The sequence below is a fragment of the Gopherus flavomarginatus genome, chromosome 2, assembly GCF_025201925.1.
Source record: "Gopherus flavomarginatus isolate rGopFla2 chromosome 2, rGopFla2.mat.asm, whole genome shotgun sequence".
NCBI lineage: Eukaryota > Metazoa > Chordata > Testudines > Testudinidae > Gopherus > Gopherus flavomarginatus.
Window position 1 is genome coordinate 2,688,800 of NC_066618.1, and position 20,008 is coordinate 2,708,807.

The 20,008-nt window shown below is 48.2% G+C and overlaps 1 protein-coding gene across 1 annotated transcript in view; it reads left to right on the forward strand.

The window, feature by feature from the left end:
* LOC127045807 (protein KRBA1-like) overlaps nt 1-20,008 on the forward strand; it is a 42,930-nt gene that overhangs the window by 4,594 nt on the left and 18,328 nt on the right. Inside the window, exons 2-7 of the mRNA XM_050942433.1 lie at nt 10,101-10,227; nt 15,199-15,312; nt 16,104-16,202; nt 16,317-16,469; nt 16,952-17,107; nt 17,516-17,674. Coding sequence (XP_050798390.1) covers nt 10,101-10,227; nt 15,199-15,312; nt 16,104-16,202; nt 16,317-16,469; nt 16,952-17,107; nt 17,516-17,674 — 808 coding nt within the window. The remainder of the gene's footprint in view (nt 1-10,100; nt 10,228-15,198; nt 15,313-16,103; nt 16,203-16,316; nt 16,470-16,951; nt 17,108-17,515; nt 17,675-20,008) is intronic.

Genomic DNA, 20,008 nt, shown 5'->3' on the forward strand with positions numbered 1-20,008 from the left:
GGTATCAGTTAGGTAAGATGCCCAAGTTTCTCAGTGCTCAGGCTGAGAAATCTTAAAGGGCCCTAATTTTCCGAGGGCAGGTGCTCAGCACTTTGTGAAAATCAGGCTCCTTTTAAGACCTCTCAGGTTGGGCGCCCAAAATCACTAGTCACTTCTGGGAACATTGGCCTTGTCAGGGTCTGTCGGGGGGAAACTTACATTGATCCATGTACAGCAATGGGAGTGCCTATCACCTGACACGGGAGACACATGCCTTACGCCCTGCATGTCATTCTGTCTGCAAAACCAAATCGCCCTGTTGACCGAATGCTGGGAGACTCCAGCTCTGGATCAGAACTTGGGGGTTGGACCCATCTCGAGCAGTGAAACGTTTTGTTTGAAATGTGCTGCGGAGTTTGATTGGTAGCAGATTCCTTGTGGAAGGGATTGTTCCTCTACCTGACAGTACCCTGGGTAGTGGGGCTTGGGGCCAGTTTGGAGCAGTACCCAAAAGTCTGGTTGGTTTTCCTACACATTCACCTCTCCCAAGTAGCATGAGAAGAAGCCTGGCCGTGTTTCCTGCTTTGCGTCGGGATGGAAATAGCAGAACAGCCTGCGTACCCCAGCATGTACGGTCCAGGTCCCCACTGGTGCCTGAAAGAGCAGCTGTGCCAGTGGGAAGAGCGGGCAGCAAACCCTTCTGGAATATTTGATCAAACAGTTCGGTTCCAGCACCGGGCAGATGCTTCAGGGCTGAGCCTGGGGTAGAAGCATCTAATCCAGGGGAGTTTGAGAACTTGTTTTCAGATCCCTAGTGGGTCCCCAGTAATTTAAAACACTCACATTCCCTGACCCCCCACGCATTCTCTCCTCCCTACACATACCCTCTCCCCACATAACCCCTCTCCCCACACCTACCTTCACCCCTCACACCTCTCTCCCCACATCTTGTTCTGCTTACAGGGCATGGAGGCCTGTCACATTTGCTTGTGCCATTTTGTCCTCATCTTGACATGGGGTTTCCAGAGGTCAAACCTTGCTGCCCTTTAGAGGGGCTCCTACCCCAGGGATGTCTGAGTAACCTGAGTATCGTCTGCAAACTTTATAAGTGTACTCTCTATGCCATTATCTAAATCATTGATGAAGCTATTGAACAGAACTGGACGCAGTATTGATCCCTGTGAGACCCCACTCATTATGCCCTTCCAGCTTGACTGTGAACTACTGATAACTATTCTCTGGGAACGTTTTCCAACCAGTTCTGCACCCACCTTATCGTAGCTCCGTCTAGGTTGTATTTCCCTAGTTTGTGTATGAGAAGGTCATGTGAGACAGTATCAAAACGTAAGAATGGCCATCTAGCCCAGTGTCCTGTCTTCCAACAGCGGCCAATGCCAGGTGCCCCAGAGGGAATGAACAGAACAGGAAATCATCAAGTGATCCATCCCCTGTTGCCCATTCCCAGCTTCTGGCAAACAGAGGCTAGGGACACCTTCCCTGCCCATCCTGGCTAATAACCATTGATGGACCTATCCTCCATGAATTTGTCGAGTTCTTTTTTGAAACTTGTTATAGTCTTGGCCTTCACAACATCCTCTGGCAAGGAGTTCCACAGGTTGACTGTGCTTTGTGTGAAAAAATATTTCCTTTTGTTTGTTTTAAACCTGCTGCCTATTAATTTCATTTGGTGACCCTTAGTTCTTGTGTTATTAGGAGTAAATAACACTTCCTTATTTACTTTCTTCACACCAGTCAGGGTTTTATAGACGTCTGTCATATCCCCCCGTAGTTGTCAATTTTCCAAGCTGAGAAGTCCCAGTCTTATTATTCTCTCATCATACAGAAGCCGTTCCATGCCCTTAATCATTTTTGTTGCCCTTTTCTGAACATTTTCCAATTTCAATATATCTTTTTTGAGATGTGGCAACCACATCTACACGCAGTATTCAAGGTGTGGGTGTACCATGGATTTATATAGAGGCAATATGATATTTTCTGTCTTATTATCTATCCCTTTCTTAATCATTCCCAGCATTCTGTTTGCTTTTGTGACTGCCGCTGCACATTGAGTGGATGTTTTCAGAGAACTATCCACAATGACTGCAAAATCTCTTGAGAGGTAGCAGCTAATTTAGACCCATCATTTTGTATGTATCGCTGGGATTATGTTTTCCAATGTGCATTACTTGGCAGATGAAATTCAATGTCGATAAATGCAATTTGATTGTCCAGTCACCCAGTTTTGTGAGATCCTTTTGTAGCTCTTCACAGTCTGCCTGGGATTTAACTACCTTGAGTAGTTTTGCATCATCTGCAAATTTTGCCACCTCACTGTTTACCCCTTTTTCCAGATCATTTATGAATATGTTGAACAGGATGGGTCCCAGAACAGACCCCTGGGGGACACCTCTATTTACCTCTCTCCACTCTGAAAACTGACCATTTATTCATAAGAACATAAGGACATAAGAACTGCCGTACCGGGTCAGACCAAAGGTCCATCTAGCCCACTATCAATCTACCGACAGTGATCAATGCCAGGTGCCCCAGAGAGAGTGAACCTAACAGGCAATGATCAAGTTATCTCTCTCCTGCCATCCATCTCCATCCTCTGACAAACAGAGGCTGGGGGCACCATTCCTTACCCATCTTGACTAATAGTCATTTATGGACTTAACCACCATGAATTTATCCAGTGTTCTTTGGCCTGGTCTACACTACGCGTTTAAACCGATTTTAGCAGCGTTAAACCGATTTAACGCTGTACCCGTCCACACTACGAGGCCCTTTATATCGATATAAAGGGCTCTTTATATCGGTTTCTGTACTCCTCCCCAACGAAAGGAGTAGCTCTAAAATCGGTATTACCATATCAGATTAGGATTAGTGTGGCTGCAAATCGACGGTATTGGCCTCCGGGCGGTATCCCACAGTGCACCACTGTGACCACTCTGGACAGCAATCTCAGCTCGGATGCAGTGGCCAGGTAAACAGGAAAAGCCCCGCGAAATTTTGATTTTCATTTCCTGTTTGCCCAGCATGGAGCTCTGATCAGCACGGGTGGCAATGCAGTCCCAAATCCAAAAAGAGCTCTAGCATGGACCGTACGGGACATACTGGATCTGATCGCTGTATGGGGAGACAAATCTGTTCTATCAGAGCTCCATTACAGAAGACGAAATGCCAAAGCATTTGGAAAAAAAATGTACAGGCTACACAGTGCTGCGTGACAAGCGTAACGGGAAACCAGAAACTCAAACGGATGCTCATGGAGGGAGGGAGGGGGTACTGAGGACTCATAGACTCATAGACTCATAGGTCAGAAGGGACCAATCTGATCATCTAGTCTGACCTCCTGCACAAGGCAGGCCACAGAACCCCACCCATCCAATTTTATAACAACCCCTATCCCAGGACCGAGTTGTTGAAATCCTCAAAAATGGTTTGAAGACCTCAAGCTGCAGAGAAACCACCAGCAAGCGACCCGTGCCCCATGCTGCAGGGGAAGGCGAAAAACCTCCAGGGCACCTGCCAATCCACCCTGGAGGAAAATTCCTTCCCGACCCCAAATATGGCGATCAGCTAAACCCTGAGCATGTGGGCAAGAGTCACCAGCTAGCACCCAAGAAGGAATTCTCTGCAGCAACTCAGTACCTATCGCATCCAACATCTCCCCGCAGACCATTGAGCAGACCTGTCTGGTGGTAATTCAAGATCAATTGCCCAAATTAACGATCCTATCATAACATCCCCTCCATATACTTATCAAGCTTTGTCTTAAAGCCAGGAAAGTCTTTTGCCCCTACTACTTCCCTCAGAAGGCTATTCCAGAACTTCACTCCCCTAATGGTCAGAAACCTTCGTCTAATTTCAAGTCTAAACTTCTTAATATCCAGTTTATACCCATTCGACTCCAGCTATCCCACAGTCCACAGCAGTCTCCGAAAAGTATTTGCATTCTTGGCTGAGCTCCCAGTGCCTATAGGGTCAAACACATTGTCTGGGGTGGTTCAGGGTATAGCTCGTCAATTTACTCCCTCCCCCCCACGTGAAAGAAAAGGGAAAGAAATCGTTTCTTGACTTTTTTCAATGTCACCCTATGTCTAATGAATGCTGCTGGTAGACGCAATGCTGCAGCAGTGAAGAGCAGTATCCGCTCCTCTTCCCTCCCTGGTGGCAGATGGTACATGCTTGATAACTGCTGAATACCCCTGGCTGGCCTCAGGGGCGCCTGGGTAAAAATAGGAATCATTCCTATTTTTAGGATAGTACAGATAGTACAGAACGGCTGGTAACCGTATTCATCATAGCAACTGGGGGCTGAGCTCCATCAGCCCCCTCCCTTTCTGGTGTAAAGAAAAGATTCTGTGCTGCCTGGACTGTCATAGCAGCAGGATGCTGGGCTCCGCTCCTCTCCCCTACACCGCTTAATGTCCTGCCTGGACTGTCATAGCAGCTGGAGGCTGCCTCCCCCTCATTTTATCTCACTAACAAGTCACTGTTTCTTATTCCTGCATTCTTTATAACGTCATGACACAAATGGGGGGGACACTGCCACGGTAGCCCAGGAAGGTTGGGGGAGGAGGGAAGCAATGGGTGGGGTTGTTGCAGAGGCACCCCCCGTGAATGGCATGTAGCTCATCATTTCTGCAGGACCTGACACAGAGCAGCTGTACTCTCTGATACACTGCTTGTCTAGTACGCTTGCCCCAAATTTTAGGCAGGACTGACTCTATTTTTAGAAACCATAAAGGAGGGATTGACTTGGGGAGTCATTCCCAGTTTTGCTTTTGTGCCCCCAGCCGACCTCAGCCAGGGGTACCCATGATAGCAGGAGACAGCACAGAAGGACAGATAACCGTCATCTCATTGCCAAATTACCCTGGCAGCAGACGGTACAGAATGACTGGTAACCATCTCTGCTATCATGCAAAAGCAAATGAATGCTGCTGTGTAGCGCTGGAGTATCGCCTCTGTCCACGGCATCCAGTACACATACAATGACTGTAAAAAAAAAAAAAGCTGAACGGGCTCCATGGTTGCCATGCTATGGCGTCTGCCAGGGCAATCCAGGGAAAAAGGGCGCGAAATGATTGTCTGCTGTTGCTTTCCCGGAGGAAGGAATGACTGACGACATTTACCTAGCAGCACCTGTGACAATGATTTTTGCCCATCAGCCACTGGGCTCTCAACCCAGAATTCGAAGGGGCGGGGGAGACTGCGGGAGCTATGGGATAGCTACGGAATAGCTACCCACAGTGCAACGCTCCGGAAATCGACGCTAGGCTCGGACCATGGACGCACACCTCCGAATTAATGTGCTTAGTGTGGCCGCGTGCACTTGACTTTATACAATCTGTTTTATAAAACCGGTTTATGTAAAATCGGAATTATCCCATAGCGTAGACATACCCTTTGTTTCCTAGCTTTTAACCAGTTAGCAGGACCTTGCCTCATCCATGATAGCTTACTTTGCTTAAGAGCCTTTGGTGAGGGACCTTGTCAAAGCTTTCTGAAAATCTAAATACACTATATCCACTGGAACCCCCTTGTCCACATGCTTGTTGACCCCCTCAAAGAATTCTGCTAGGTTGGTGAGGCATGATTTCCCTTTACAAAAACCATGTTGACTCTTCTCCAACAAATTATGTTCATCTATCTGTCTGACAATTTTGTTCTTTACTGTAGTTTCAACCAGTTTGCCTGGTACTGAAGTCAGGCTTACAAGCCTGTAATTGCCAGGATCACCTCTGGAGTCCTTTTTAAAAATTGGCATCACATTAGCTATCCTCCAGTCATTTGGTACAGAAGCTGATTTTAAAATGATAGGTTACAGACTACAGTTAGTAGTTCTGCAATTTCTCATTTGAGTTCCTTTAGTACTCTTGGGTGATACCATCTGGTCCTGGTGACTTATTACTGCTTAGTTCATCAATTTGTTCCAAAAGCTCCTCTAAGGACACCTCAATCTGGGACAGTTCTTCAGATTTGTCACTTAAAAAGAATGGTTTGGGAATCTCCCTCGCATCCTCAACTGTGAAGACTAATGCAAAGAATTCATTTAGTTTCTCTGCAATGGCCTCATCATCCTTGAGTGCTTCCTTTAGCATCTCGATCGTCCAGTGGCCCCACTGGTTGTTTAGCAGGCTTTCTGCTTCTGATGTACTTTAAAAAAAATTGCTATTACTTTCTGAGTTTTTGGATAACAGTTCTTCAAATTCTGTTTTGGCCTTCCTAATTATATTGTTACACTTCATTTGCCAGAATTTATGCTCCTTTCTATTTTCCTCACTAGGATTTAACTTTCAGTTTTTAAAGGATGCCTTTTTGTATCTCACTGCTTCTCTTACTTTGTTGTTTAGCCACGGTGGCTCTTTTTTAGTTCTCTTACTGTTTTTTAATTTGGGGTATACATTTAAATTGAGCCTCTATTATGGTGTCTTTAAAAAGTTTCCATGCAGTTTGCAGAGATTTCACTTTTGGCACTTGTAGTGGGGTGATCTGCCCCACTCCCTGTGAGAGTGGGCTGCGGCAGGCTAGGGCGCCTGTGCAGACAGGGAGCCAATCACAGAGGGGCTTATTGGGAGCCAATCAGGGCCCAGTTTGGAGACAGCCAATCAGGGCCAGGCTCCGCCATATATAAAGGCTGCCCAGAGCAGGAGCAGTCTGTCTGTCCCAGGCATTTGACAGGTAGGGATGGTAAATTTAATTATATTATGGTCACTATTACCAAGTAGTCCAGCTATATTCACCTCTTGGACCAGATACTGTGCTCCACTTAGGACTAAATCAAGAATTGTCTCTCCTCTGGTCGGTTCCAGGTCTAGCTGCTCCAAGAAGCAGTCATTTAAGGTGTCAAGAAACTTTATCTCTGCATCCCAGCCTGAGGTGACATGTACCCAGTCAATATGGAGATAATTGAAATCCCCCATTATTATTGAGTTTTTTATTTTAATAGCCTCTCTAATCTCCCTGAGCGTTTCACAGTCACTATCACTATCCTGGTCAGGTAGTCGGTAATATAGCCCTACCGCTGTATTCTATTCAAGCATGGAATTACTATCCATAGAGATTCTATGGTACAGTTTGGTTCATTTACGATTTTTACTTCATTTGATTCTACGCTTTCTTTCACATCTAGTGCCACTCTCCCACCAGCACAACCTGTTCTGTCCTTCCGATATGTTTTGTACCCTGGTATTACTGTCCCATTGATTATCCTCATTCTGCCAAGTTTCTGTGATGTCTATTATATCAATATCCTCATTTAATACGAGGCACTCTAGTTCACCCATCTTATTATTTAGACTTCTAGCATTGGTATATAAGCACTTTAAAAACTTGTCACTATTTAGCTGTCTGCCATTACATGATGTAATTGAATGACACTTTTTTTCATTTGACTGTTTCTCATCAGATCCAACTTGTATTTTATCATCTTCCATCCTCTCCTCCTTACTAGGACATAGAGAATCTCCATTAGTAGATCCTTCCCTAGGGGATGTCTCTGTCCGAACCACGGCTTCCCCCAGCTCTTAGTTTAAAAACTTTTCAATGACCTTTTTAATTGTAAGTGCCATTTAAAAGCCTTACTAAAGTCAAACTATACCACATCTACTGCTTCCCCTCATCCAAAGGCTTATCTGTCAAAGAAACCTATTAGGTTGTTTGACATGATTTGTCGTTTTGTCCTGTTGGTTTAACTGGGTGTTTATCCTTTTTAAAAAATTGTTCCCCCCCACACTCGCCCCATCTTTTCATTGCTGTCTCTGTCTGAGCAGGCACGGGAAATGTTAATCTACTAACGAATGTCGTTTCAGGGGGTGTGATGCTGTATGGAATCTGAGGGACACTAGGTTATTATGTATCAGAGGAGTAGCCGTGTTAGTCTGGACTTGTAAAAGCAGCAAAGAATCCTGTGGCACCTTATAGACTAACAGTCGTTTTGGAGCATGAGCTTTCGTGGGTGAATACCCACTTCGTCACCCATGAAAGCTCATGCTCCAAAATGTCTGTTAGTCTATAAGGTGCCACAGGATTCTTTGCTGCTCTTAGGTTATTATGAATACCAGTATTGTAAAACTGCAATGAGTTATGCCATGTAAAATATCTGCAAAAATATTGTGATTTGCCAGATATGATAATCTTGTTTATATGTTTGTATCGCCTTTTGTATTATGTGTTATAGATATGTCTGTATTTCAAACTTGTGCTATGCTTCTGGGTGTCACCCCCAGACAATTTGACATCAGCACTCCCTAGCCTGCTGGATGGCTTGTTAAGGACCATCCGCTAAACAATTGACCCATTGAGAGAAGACAGATACATCTTATGACTTAGCAAGGCAGGGACATGCCTATGGATAGAACTCTAAGGTTTTCAAGTAGGGTGACCAGACAGCAAATGTGAAAAATCGGGATGGGGTGGAGAGTAATAGGAGGCAATATAAGAAAAAGACCCCAAAATTGGGACTGTCCCTGTAAAATCAGGACATCTAGTTACCCTACTTTCAAGCCATGTGCTGGGCAGCTTGTGTTTGAAACAAAGGAAGCACAGGTTGCATGGCAAAAGACTATAAAAGGCAGCTGTATCTTATCCATTTTGTCTTCAATCCTGCTTCTTACCTCTGGAGGGACTTTGCTACAAACTGAAGCTCTGAACAAAGGACTGATTGGCCCATCCCAGCTGGGGATGTTCCAGGGGAACTTTCAAGCCAGCAAACTCACCAGTACTGCTAAGAACCTGATCTATGGACTCTGAAGTCTTTGTATGTGACTGTTTTACCTTTAACAACTCTCTTCTTGTTCTTTCCTATTTCTTTATAATAAACCTTTAGTTGTAGACAATAAAGAATTGGCTGCAGCATGGGATTGTGGGTAAGAGCCAACCTAATACTGACCTGGCAATGTGGCCGGCCCTTTGAGGTCAGAAGAACATTTTGTAAATGTGAGCAGAGTTTAAAATAACTTCTCACTGTATTGGTCCTAGGTGCTGATTGGGAGCCAGAGACTGGAATGCAGTAAGGGGGCTGGGTGATTTTTTTTCTTTTGCTTCTTGATAACCAGTGTGGGAATCAGAAGCTCAGTTTGTGACTGGTTGGGAGGTTTAACTTCAGTGTTACTCCCGAGCCAGGTGGGTATCTGCTCTCCCTCTTGCAGCCTGCCCTGACCTTGGCATTTCCAGCAAGGGCTGCCCTGAGCACCCCCGGTCCCAGGGAGTTCCCCTGTATTGAAGTGAGTGTGCGAATGTCCATGACGGGTTCTGAACATGAGCAGGACTGTATAAGAAGGGCTAAGAATTGTTGATGCTCGGGCACGTTCTTCAGCGTGTTTCAGCTCCCTGGATCCCATTGGCCATTCTGGCTCGTCACTGCTCTCCCTTCCTTGCTGCTCAGCCCAGATATTCAGGCTGGGTGCCTGGCAGCGGGTAGTTCTTTCAAGTGCCTTCCCCTTTAAATGGGTCTCTCCCTGTTCCATCCTGCCCCACTCCTGGGCTGTGTCTGCATGTTGCAGCAGGCAGGACATGGCACTGCCTACCCGGAGCACTTCCCCTTGGAGTGTCTCCTGCTCTCGAGGCAGAGAGGCTGGTGGCTCGGAGGCCTGTTACTGAAGTGGCTTGGGGAGTGTTTGGAGGGGGTGTTACCACAGGTGCTGGAACTGGGGGCGCTGCCGCACCCCCTGGCTGGAAGTGGTTTCCATCATATCCAGAGTTTGCACCTTGGTTCAGTGGCTCTCGGCACCCCCACTATGCAAATTGTTCCAGCCCCCCAGGGTTTCTGACAGGGAGAGTTTTTTTTCTTCCTGCCTCAGTCTCATCCATACTCTCCTCCTAGGCTTTAGGCAAACACTTGGTGTGAGGGTGGGAGGGGTGAGGCCGGAAGGGGAGGGGTAGAGATGAGCTACCGTATGAAAACACTTGCGCCTGCTTGCTCTGGTTAGCGTTCTAGGTGCAACGGGCGTGTTAATGACGGTCTGAGAGAGATTTAGCAGGGAGTGCCTTTCCCCATTAAAATCACAGAGGGAGCAAAGTTAATAAGGCTCCGAGGCATGGTAAGCTCGTTTATAGGACTCCCGTACTCTGCCCCAGGCCCGGAATCGACCCAGCCGTTTGTTTGTCTTCAGGTGCCAGTGACATTTGAAGATGTTGCTGTCAGGTTCTCCGCAGAGGAGTGGCAGATCTTGGAGGAATGGCAGAAGGAGCTTCATAAGGAAGTGATGGAGGAGAATTACCAGTTGCTGATCTCGCTAGGTAAGGAGCGGCACGTGTCATGTCTGCACGGAGGGCTGTGGGCCATTCCCTGGCATTGCAGTTACAAACGTGTGTCTTTCCGACTCTGCCTACGTTAAAGTGCAGGAACCGTATTTAAACCTCTCTCCAGCTACGCTGGTTTTCAGTGCCTGTATAGGGAGGGCCAAACTGTCCCTGTCTACACTCATAGATTCCAAGCCCAGGAGGGAGCATTGGTGTGTCTTGTATAACACAGGCCACAGGTCTTCCCCCAAAATAAGCCCTGCAGCAGATCTCTTAGAAAAACATCCCATCTTGATTTTAAAATTCCCAGTGATGGAGACTCTACCCCTTCTCTTGGTAAATTGTTCCAGTAGTTAATTACACTCACTGTCAAAAATTTACACTTTATTTCCAGTCTGAATTTGCCCAGTTTCAGCTTCCAGCCGTTGTATTGTGTTAGACCGTTCTCTGCTAGACTGAAGAGCCCATTATCAAATATTGGTTCCCCATGTAGGTATCTATAGGTAGTAACCTTCTCTTTGGTAAGTTAAATAGATATGAGCTCATTGAGTTTGTCACTCTAAGGCAGGTTCTCTAATCCTTTAATCATTCTCATGGCTCTTCTCTGACCCCTTTCCAATTTATCAACACCCTTCTTGAATTGTGGGCACCAGAACTGGACACAGGATTCCAGCAGCGTTGCACCAGTGCCAAATAGAGATGGTAAAGTAACCTCTCTACGCCTACTTGAGATTCCTTTCTTTCTGCATCACAGATCTCGTTACCTCTTTTAGCCACAGCGTCACATTGGAAGCTCATGTTCAGCTGATTATCCACCACGACCCCCAACTCTTTTCCAGAGTCACTTCTTCCCAGGACTTAAGTATGGCCTACATTCTCTGATGCTAGAAGAATGCATTTACATCTAGCCGTATTAAACAGCACATTGTTGGCTTGTGCCTAGTTTACCAAGCAATTCAGATCTCTCTGAATCAATGACCTGTCCTCTTCATTATTTACCACTCCCCCGTTGTGTGTGCCATCTGTAAACCTCATCAGTGATGATTTTACGTTTTCTTCCAGGTCTTTGATAAAAATGTTAAATAGTGTAGGGCCTACAACTGATCCCTTCGCGGTGCCACTGGAAACAGACCTCCTCAATGATGATTCCCCATTTACAGTTACATGTTGATGCCTTTCAGTTAGCCAGTTTTTAATTCATTTAATGTGTGCCATGTTCATTTTATATTCTAGGTTTTTAATAAAAATGTGCGCTACCAAGTCAAACACCTTACAGAAATCTAAGTATATTATATGAATACTGTTCCCTTTGTCAGCCAAACTTGTAATCTCATCAAAAAAAGATATCAAGTTAGCTTGATAGGATCTGTTTTCCATTAACCCATTGACTTGCTTTAATTATATTACCCTCTTTTAGTTTGTTTTCAATCAAGTCCCGTATCAGCTGCTCCATTATCTTCCCAGGGATCGATGACAGGCTGACAGGCCTATAATTACCCAGGTCATTCTGTTTACCGTTTTTAAAAACTGGCACAATATTAGCTTTCTTCTGGAACTTCCCCAGTGCTCCACCTCTTGTTGAAAATCACCGTTAGCAGTCCATTGAATGCCTCAGCCAGTTCTTGTAAAACTCTTGGATGCAAGTTCTCTGGACCTGCTGATTTTAAAATGTCTAACTTTGGTAGCTTCTGATTAACATTCTCCACAGATTCTAGTGGAATGGAAGGAGTGTTATCATTACCATATGATGAGACAGCATCATCAGTTTTTCCTCAAATACAGAACAGAAGTATTTACTGAACACTTCTGCCTTTTGGCATTATTGTTGATAATTCTACCATTTCCATCTAGTAATGGAGTCTTTTAGTTCCTAATATGGAATCCTAGAAAATCAGGGTTGGAAGGGACCTCAGGAGGGATCTAGGCCAACCCCCTGCTCAAAGCAGGACCAATTCCCAACCAAATCATCCCAGCCAGGGCTTTGTCAAGCCTGACCTTAAAAACCTCTAAGGAAGGAGATTTCACCACCTCCCTAGGTAACCCATTCCAGTGCTTCACCACCCTCCTGGGAAAAAGTTATTCCTAATATCCAACCTATATTTAATAAACTTCTTATTGTTCTTAACTGTGCTTTCAATAGATTTCTCCTTGCGTTCTTTTGCTTCCCTTATCAATTTTCTAAAGTGCCTAACTTCTGTTTTATATTCATTACTATCAACTTGCCATTTCTTCTATTTGTTACATGTTGTTTTTCTATTTTTATAGCTGCCTTCGCTTCCCCTCTAAATTAGGTTGGGTTTTTAACCAGCACCACCTTCTTCCTCAGTTGTGAGATTGAGGCTTTTGGGGCAGGAAGGTGTTCTTAAATGATTCCCAAGTATCATTCACTGCAACATTAGCCGTGTTTAACCACCTTAGTTACAGCAGTGTTTGTTCTTGCTTGTGTGGAAAATACAGGTTCTATCTATGATACAAGAATGCCCTCCATCACCGCAGTATATGAGCACCTCATATTCTTTAACTCGTTAACTTTCACAGCACCCCGTATTGTTATTTCCATTGGTCCTGCCATGAGGGCAGGGGACTGGACTTGATGACCTCACAAGGTCCCTTCCAGTCCTAGAACCTATGAATTATGCAGATGAGGCTCAAGGCTACACAGCAGCTCAGGGCTTGCGTCCCAGCTCGAATAGACATACGCCGCTGGCTCTGCTTGAACTAGCAGAGTGGCCATGGCAGCAGCTCCGATGAGCCACACGAGTATGTGCCCAGGCTGTCAGGCAGGTTGGCTAGCCAAAGCCACCACCCATGCCACTGCAGCCATGGCGCTATTTTTAGCATCCTAGCTCAAACACAGCTGGTGTGTGTACGTCAACCTGAGTGGGGAATTACGCCTCCCAGCTGTTGTGTAGACGTGCCCCGAGCAAGTAAGTGACTTGTCTGGGTCACACGTTAACCCTTGTGGCTACCCCCTGGTTCTCTAATGCATTCCTCCCCCATTTCTTTTTTGCCTGTTCCCAGGCAGGAGTGAACTCTGTTATAACATACTTTGGCCATAGCTGGGCTGGATTTTGGTTTTGTAGTGTAGATCAGTGGCTCTCAACCTTTCCAGACTATGGTACCCCTTTCAGGAGTCTGACTTGTCTTGTGTACCTCAAATTTCACCTCACTTTAAAACCACTTGTTTACAAAATCAGACATACAAATACAAAAGAGTCACAGCACATTATTACTGAAACATTGTTGACTTTCTCATTTTTACCATATAATTCTAAAATAAATCGATTGGAATATAAATATTGTACTTACATTTCAGTCTATAGTGTATAGAGCAGTATAAACAAGTCATTGTCTGCATGAAATTTGAGTTTGTACTGACTTTGCTGGTGCTTTTTCTTTAGCCTGTTGTAAAACCAGGCAAATCTCTGGATGAGTTGATGTACCCCAGGAAGACCTCTGTGTGCCCCCAAACTACAGGCAGCTTCCATTGGGAGTGGCTCATGGGAAGGTTGGGGACCCTCAGAAGCCGGAATGAGAGGAGAATCTGGTTCCTTCATTTCCTCTCTGATCCACATGGAGGTTCCTCCTCTGTCCTGAGCTGGACTGGTGTTTCAAAGCAAAGCTCAGCCCAAAGCTATTGCGATACAAACCCGCAAGTTGCCCCAGGTTTGCTGAGGATACTGACGAACATTGCACCAAACCAAGCATGTACTGTGAGCCTGGAACTAGATCCCGAACCAGGTGGCTCTGGTGCACTCATGGGTTTCACGGGAACCCCGCTGGCTCTGACTTCCATTGGGAGGTTTTAATTTCAGCTAAGGCAATTGAGCAAATACAAAATCTCTGACTGCGGCAAAGAGCCATCTCCCCCCCACCCCCACCACCCTCTGCACAGAACCATCTCCGTCTCCAGGGGGGCTGTCTCTTCCCTGGCCAGGGGGATTCTGACATTTACAGCTGCAGGATGTAGACCATAGATAAGTCAGAGTGAAACTGGAAAGGATCCAGAGGCAAGCAACAAAGATGATCAAAGGGATGGAACACAAGCCATATGAGCAAAGGCTGAAGGAACTGAGTGTGTTTAGTTTGGAAAAGAGGAGATTAAGGGGGAGGATGGGATGATAGTGGTCTTCAGGTACTTGAAAGGCTGCCATAAAAAAGATGGAGAGAAGCTGTTCTGTCTTGCAACAGAGGGCGGGACAAGAGGCAGTGGGTTCAAACTACAGTGTAGCAGATTTAGATTAAATTTTGGGAAAACTTCCTAACTGTAAGAACAGTAGGGAAGGAACAGATGCTGGGGGAGGGTGTGGAAGCTCCTTCACTGGAGGTTTTCAGTAGGAGGCTAGAGAGCATCTGTCTTGGGTGGTTTAGACACAACAAATCCTGCATCTTGGAGGGGTTAGACTGGATGAGCCTTGCGGTCCCTTTGAACGCTGTGGTTCTGTGATTCTAGGAAACATGTCCCCAGCCCAGGCAGCAACACACACCGAGGTTTGCACCAGCTCCTGCCCCTGCTTTGCACCGTCCTGCCTGAAGTGCAGGGTCACCCTGTTTGTCAGCCCCCACTCAGACTGGGCCTCGAACCAGGACCCAGTCATATGTTAAGGGCCCTGTCTGGCACGCAGCTGAGCTGTAGCCAGGTTCCTAGACATGCGCGCAGAGAGGGCTGGATTCTGGCCCGAGCTGAATGACTCTGCTGGCCGTGGTGGACAGAAGAGAACTGGGGAGACCAGATGGGAGTTGCTCTGAGCTCCATGGATGGCCGGTGAGGTGCAAAGAATCTTTGGCTCCGTCTTGCTCAGCAGCTTCATCTTTTCTCTGCCCCCAGGACAGCTCCGTCCCCAGCTGGGGTGGCTTTGAGCTCCTGGGTGGCTGCTCGGACTGGCTGCTGGTCGTCCAGCCTCTGGCTGCCTGGGGTAGCTTGCCAGAGTGAGACTCCTTGTTCTGGGTCTTGTTTTCCCTGACCAGGTCAGCCAGTTCCCACGCTGGCTCTTCTGGCCCTGGCTGCGGAGAGGGAGGCTGCTGGCAGCCAGATCCACGGCGTCTCCGGAGAGCCAGAGCTCGCCAGCGGCAGCTCGGAGGGTGAGTGAGCCCTTCAGTAACCAACGCTAAGCCACTGCCCCCGATGCCAGCCTGGCAGTGGGTAGACTGCAGACGCCTCTGGCTGGCTGGTGTGTAAGGGATCTGCTGCACACCCGTCGCTGGGCTGGCTGAGACCTGACAGCGGGCCCAGCCCCCAGAAGGTATAAGCTAGATCCAGAGTGTCTGTCTTCTCCCCTCCCGCACCTTCCTAGGGCCCCTTTCCGCTGTCCGCAGAGGGAGCCCCATTGGGTCCAATAGAGCGCCTAGATTATTACGAACTGACTCTGCCCCCTCCCCCTACTCTAGCCCCACACACCTCTGGTGGTGCCTAGGGGCTGGTGATGCAGCCCCAGGGTTCAGGGGAGAATTCCCCCAGTGCAGGCACCCTGGCCCCTTGCAAGCCCCAGCATAGATGGCAGATTCGGGGAGGGAGGAGCTGATGGTGTTAGGGGGAGTCTGATCCGTGCAACAGCCCAGGACAGCTGCTTTGACTTGCACTGGGAGCTGTCAGCCCAGAATCTGCAAGCACAGCCCCTCCTCCGGGGGGTACCACACAGAATGGGACCCCCTGTGGTCAGCTTTCTCCTACCACCACTGAGTAAAGATGGTCTCCTGATGCGAATTCCACACTGGCAGCCAACAAACCTCCCAGCGGTGAAGTGATGGGAGGCCTCTGGTTCTGCAGCCTGAGGCATTTCATAAGGGTAATAGGAACCATGTGGACGGAGACCCCCCCATAATAAAATGGTGCCCATGGTGACATCCACTATTCCATGCACCCGTGTCTTTAGGTGAAGAACTGGCCTTTCCAGAGGATGACCCAGATGTGGGCGGATTCTGGGACTCAGGGCAAACAGAAGAGGACGGGTGCCCCACAGGGGATGAGGAAGGTAAGAGATTCCCTGCCCAAGGTGGAAAAAAAGGAAAGAAAGAACTGCTCTTTCCTCAAGTCAGGTGCTGATCGCACTGGGCTTCTGGTAAGTTTTTCTCCATGTCTCAAGCAGGAGCGCATCAGGGCAGCCTGCACCTTAGCGCACTGATGAAGCTGGTGAAGGAAATCCCGGAATTTCTCTTGGGGAATTTAAAGGCCCCTGTGGAGCCAGCTGAGGCTGCCGATAGTGAAGCTGAGATGGGCTCTGAGAGGGCGTATGCTGATGGTAAGCGGGGTACCATACACAACCGCAGGGAGAAAGTCATGGATCTATTTTTTTATGAACCCTGAGCTTGGCTTTAAGGTGCAGTTTGAAAGCTGAGAACTTAGTGGCTTTGTGGATACCTACCTGAGATCCTTTTGTGCACCAGGGATGGCAGGGGGAAAAGCAGGAAATTGCAGGGGGAAACTGGACTAAAGGATGGTAAATCTGGTCTCTCTGGCAGAGCAGAGGAGGGGTCAGTGGGTCAGTAACATAGAGAAGTTGATAGATACAGATCTCCTGAGGCCGAGGCGAGAGCCTTTTGCCCACAAGACCATCCATCCTCGCCATTAGTGGTTCACGGATGCCCATCCAGTGACAGTGGAGAGGTTTCTCTTTAACACTAGGTCTAAATATCCACTGTCAAAGATCCAGGTTTTATAGGGTTAAAATGAACCCACTCCTCAGCAACAGGCCCTGAGCTGATACTGGCTTTGTCTGTCTAGTTAAACCAGAAGTAACTCCAGAGACTCCACCTCTCCTTGGCCTGGAGAACTGTTTAGTGGAAGTATCTGTCAATAGACCCAGTCATCCCGACACACCGAGCAGCTGCGTGTCCACCAGCAGCACAGAAGGGGCTCCGCTTAGGAGACTGTACGCAGGTGAGTCACAGAGGAGTCAGACTATGCTAGGTACCAAAACTGCCTTGGCAGGCCAACACGTCCCAGAATAGTGCTGTAGGAGTGTGGCACACAGCCGTCCCGTGTGTGTGAGGTGCATCGGGGCAGGAGGGTCTTAGAATGATACGGATTTGGGCTGGACACAATCTGTTGAGTCCCATCTGGCTCATCCTGGGGCGCCAGATCTGAATGCCTCGTTCCACAGGCAGTTTTGTATAGACGACCTGCTCCGGGACGTGCTGGATCTGTATGGCTGGCAGGAGCGTGAAGAGAGAAAAGAGAAGTGTTGGGGGTTAGTGTAAGTTCCTGTAGATTTGACAGGGCTCAGAGACCGGCTGCCATGGCTACGCATCTCCCGCTGATCTATTTCTTTTCTTACTATTAACACAGAAGTGGCTCCAGAGAACAGCCCCCTCCAAGGTCTGCTGAACTGCCTGAAGGAAATTCCCGTCCACAGACCCCGTCACCCCAACATGCAGAGCCCCGGCGCACAAGGAGACGTGGAACACAAGGGAGTTGTGGGGGAGGTGAAGAGCTTATGTGCTGCAGGTGAGTTAAAATGTGTTCATACCTCAATGCATGAAGAGACAGTATCTCGCTAGGCAGAGCAGAGAGATCAACCACTCTGTTTCTTCCTGCATGTGGTATAATCAGAGAATGAGCTGGGGCTGGCTGACTGACACTGGTTTTACACTGATGTAATTTCCGTGGAGCGACTCCTGATTTACACAGAATAAGTTAATAGCATCAGGCCCCCAGGGTGCAAAACTACACAGCCTGAATTTGGGGCCCAGTTAAGCCCAGATTATTTGGGTGCCAGCTGGATAGGAGCCATTCGTTATTCGAGAGTCTGGGTCGATCCAACAGCGATGTCACTGCATTGGTCAGGATTCTTGCCTGAATCTGGGAGCCCCCCCTTTGGTACATGCATGTACCAAAATCCATATTGCCATGTTAACCTCCATATGGCCATGCTCTGTCCTTCCTACACTGCGTCTCCTTCCGCGCACTGGTCACTGGAGAGAGGTGTCTCAGAGAGGGGAGAGGCGCTGAGGCCATGTGATTTCTGGGATTGTGGATTTCCCTTGGTTTCAGGCATTCTAAAATCAAAATGAACCTAGTTTCTGGTTGAACGCTTGGCAGTTGAAAGAGGCGTGTGTCCTGTCTACGGTCTAGCCGCTGATCCAGTCAGCTGTGTTGACCGTGTTCAGGAGAGAAGGAACCGAACCATTCGGCTGCAGGACTTGGACTGAGATTGAGTTTGTTTCTATAGTTAAAACAGAAGTCATGACAGAGAGTTCCCCCATCCAGGGGCTGATGGACCTCGCTATAAAGAGGCCCAGTTATCCAAGCACCCCAACCAGCAGCTCGTCTACCAACAGCGCACAAGGGGATGTGGAAGACAGGAGGCTGGAGCTGGGGCTTTGGAGATGTTCTCATGAAAGTACAGTTCAGTAAGGCAGAGGATAGCGCCTGACGCGTCTCCCGGTAGAGTCCATGAGAAGGCCTGTTGACCTCAGTGTCAATGGATTGGCCCCTCCTCCTCAGAAGGAGGATGTGGTTTGCAAATGTATAAGATTCGTGTGGGATGGAGTTTTGGCAGCAGAGTGATGTGCCATTAGCCAAACACTCTAGGTCTTGGTGATGGATTTGACCTAAAACCTCAGTGTGTTCTCAGGACCTGGTCACTCCATTGCTGGGGCTTGTGAGCTGACAGAAGGGTCTGAAATTCTCAGAGATTTGGAGAGAATGTGGAGGGACGTCTGGGGATCGGAAGACAGGACTGCATAACCCCATATGAACACAACTGATTCATACACCAAATCAAATAGGTCCAGAGAAGCCCTTATTTCCTCCCCGGTCAGGACCAACTCAGCCAGTGCACACTGGCACACGAGAGGTAACACGGTCACCAGTCAGGCTGTCTGGGAAGAATCTCCGTAAAGGCCCCTAGAAATATAAACTCTTGGATTTTCAGGGTTAAATTCCATAAACCACTCATCAGCCCAGAGTCCTGTTTCCTACAACCCTTGGGGTACTCTACTAACCCCTTCCACCCGTATGTTATCTACAAGTGTTCACAGGCTCCTGATTGCTGGCTCTGAGCCGCCACCTCTGCCCTGCTGCTCTGGCTGATCAGGGCTTCACTGATGTTCCCAGTATTGACCCTCTGCATTCTAGATCAGCGGTCCTCAACCGGGGGTCCGCAGCCCTATGGGGGTCCATGAGCCATTTCAGGGGGCCGCATGGCCCACTGCTGAAACCCAAGCCCTGGCGCTGAAGCTGGGAGCAACGCAGGGCTGAAGCCAGAGCCCCCACATCACATGAAGCCAGGAGCAGCGCAGGGCTGAACCTGCCTCCCCCAAGCTGGGAGTGGCGTGGGGCTGAAGGGAGGCGCCTGAGCGCCCCCTACCCCTACCCACTGAATCTGGGAGCCCCCCGCTTACTGTACACAGCCCCTAGTCCCCCTTTCTGCACCCTGAGCTCTCCCCTCCATTGCACACAGCCCCTAGCTACCTCTTCCCTGCACCCTGAGCGGTTTTCAAACTTTTAAACTGAGTCCCCCCTTGGAGTTATATTTTTTGGTTGCATCCCCCCACATCCCAGATAGGCTGGGTGGCCTCCTGTGTGAGTCAGGGGGTGGAAGTGGCATTGCCATCCTGGACCCCGCAAACCATGCCAGCCTTTCCCCCGCCCCCCCCCAAAAAAATAGAAGTAAAACTATGCCTATGCCCAAGGGTCCTGCCTGGCCCGGAGCCCGGAGTCCCCCTTCCCTGGGCCCTGGAGTTTTTATAGCATGTTGAGGGGTCCTGTCCTAGATCTGTGCAGGAGGCTCTCCTGGCAATGGGGAACCCGCCCCACCCACTCTCCTGGGGGTGGCAC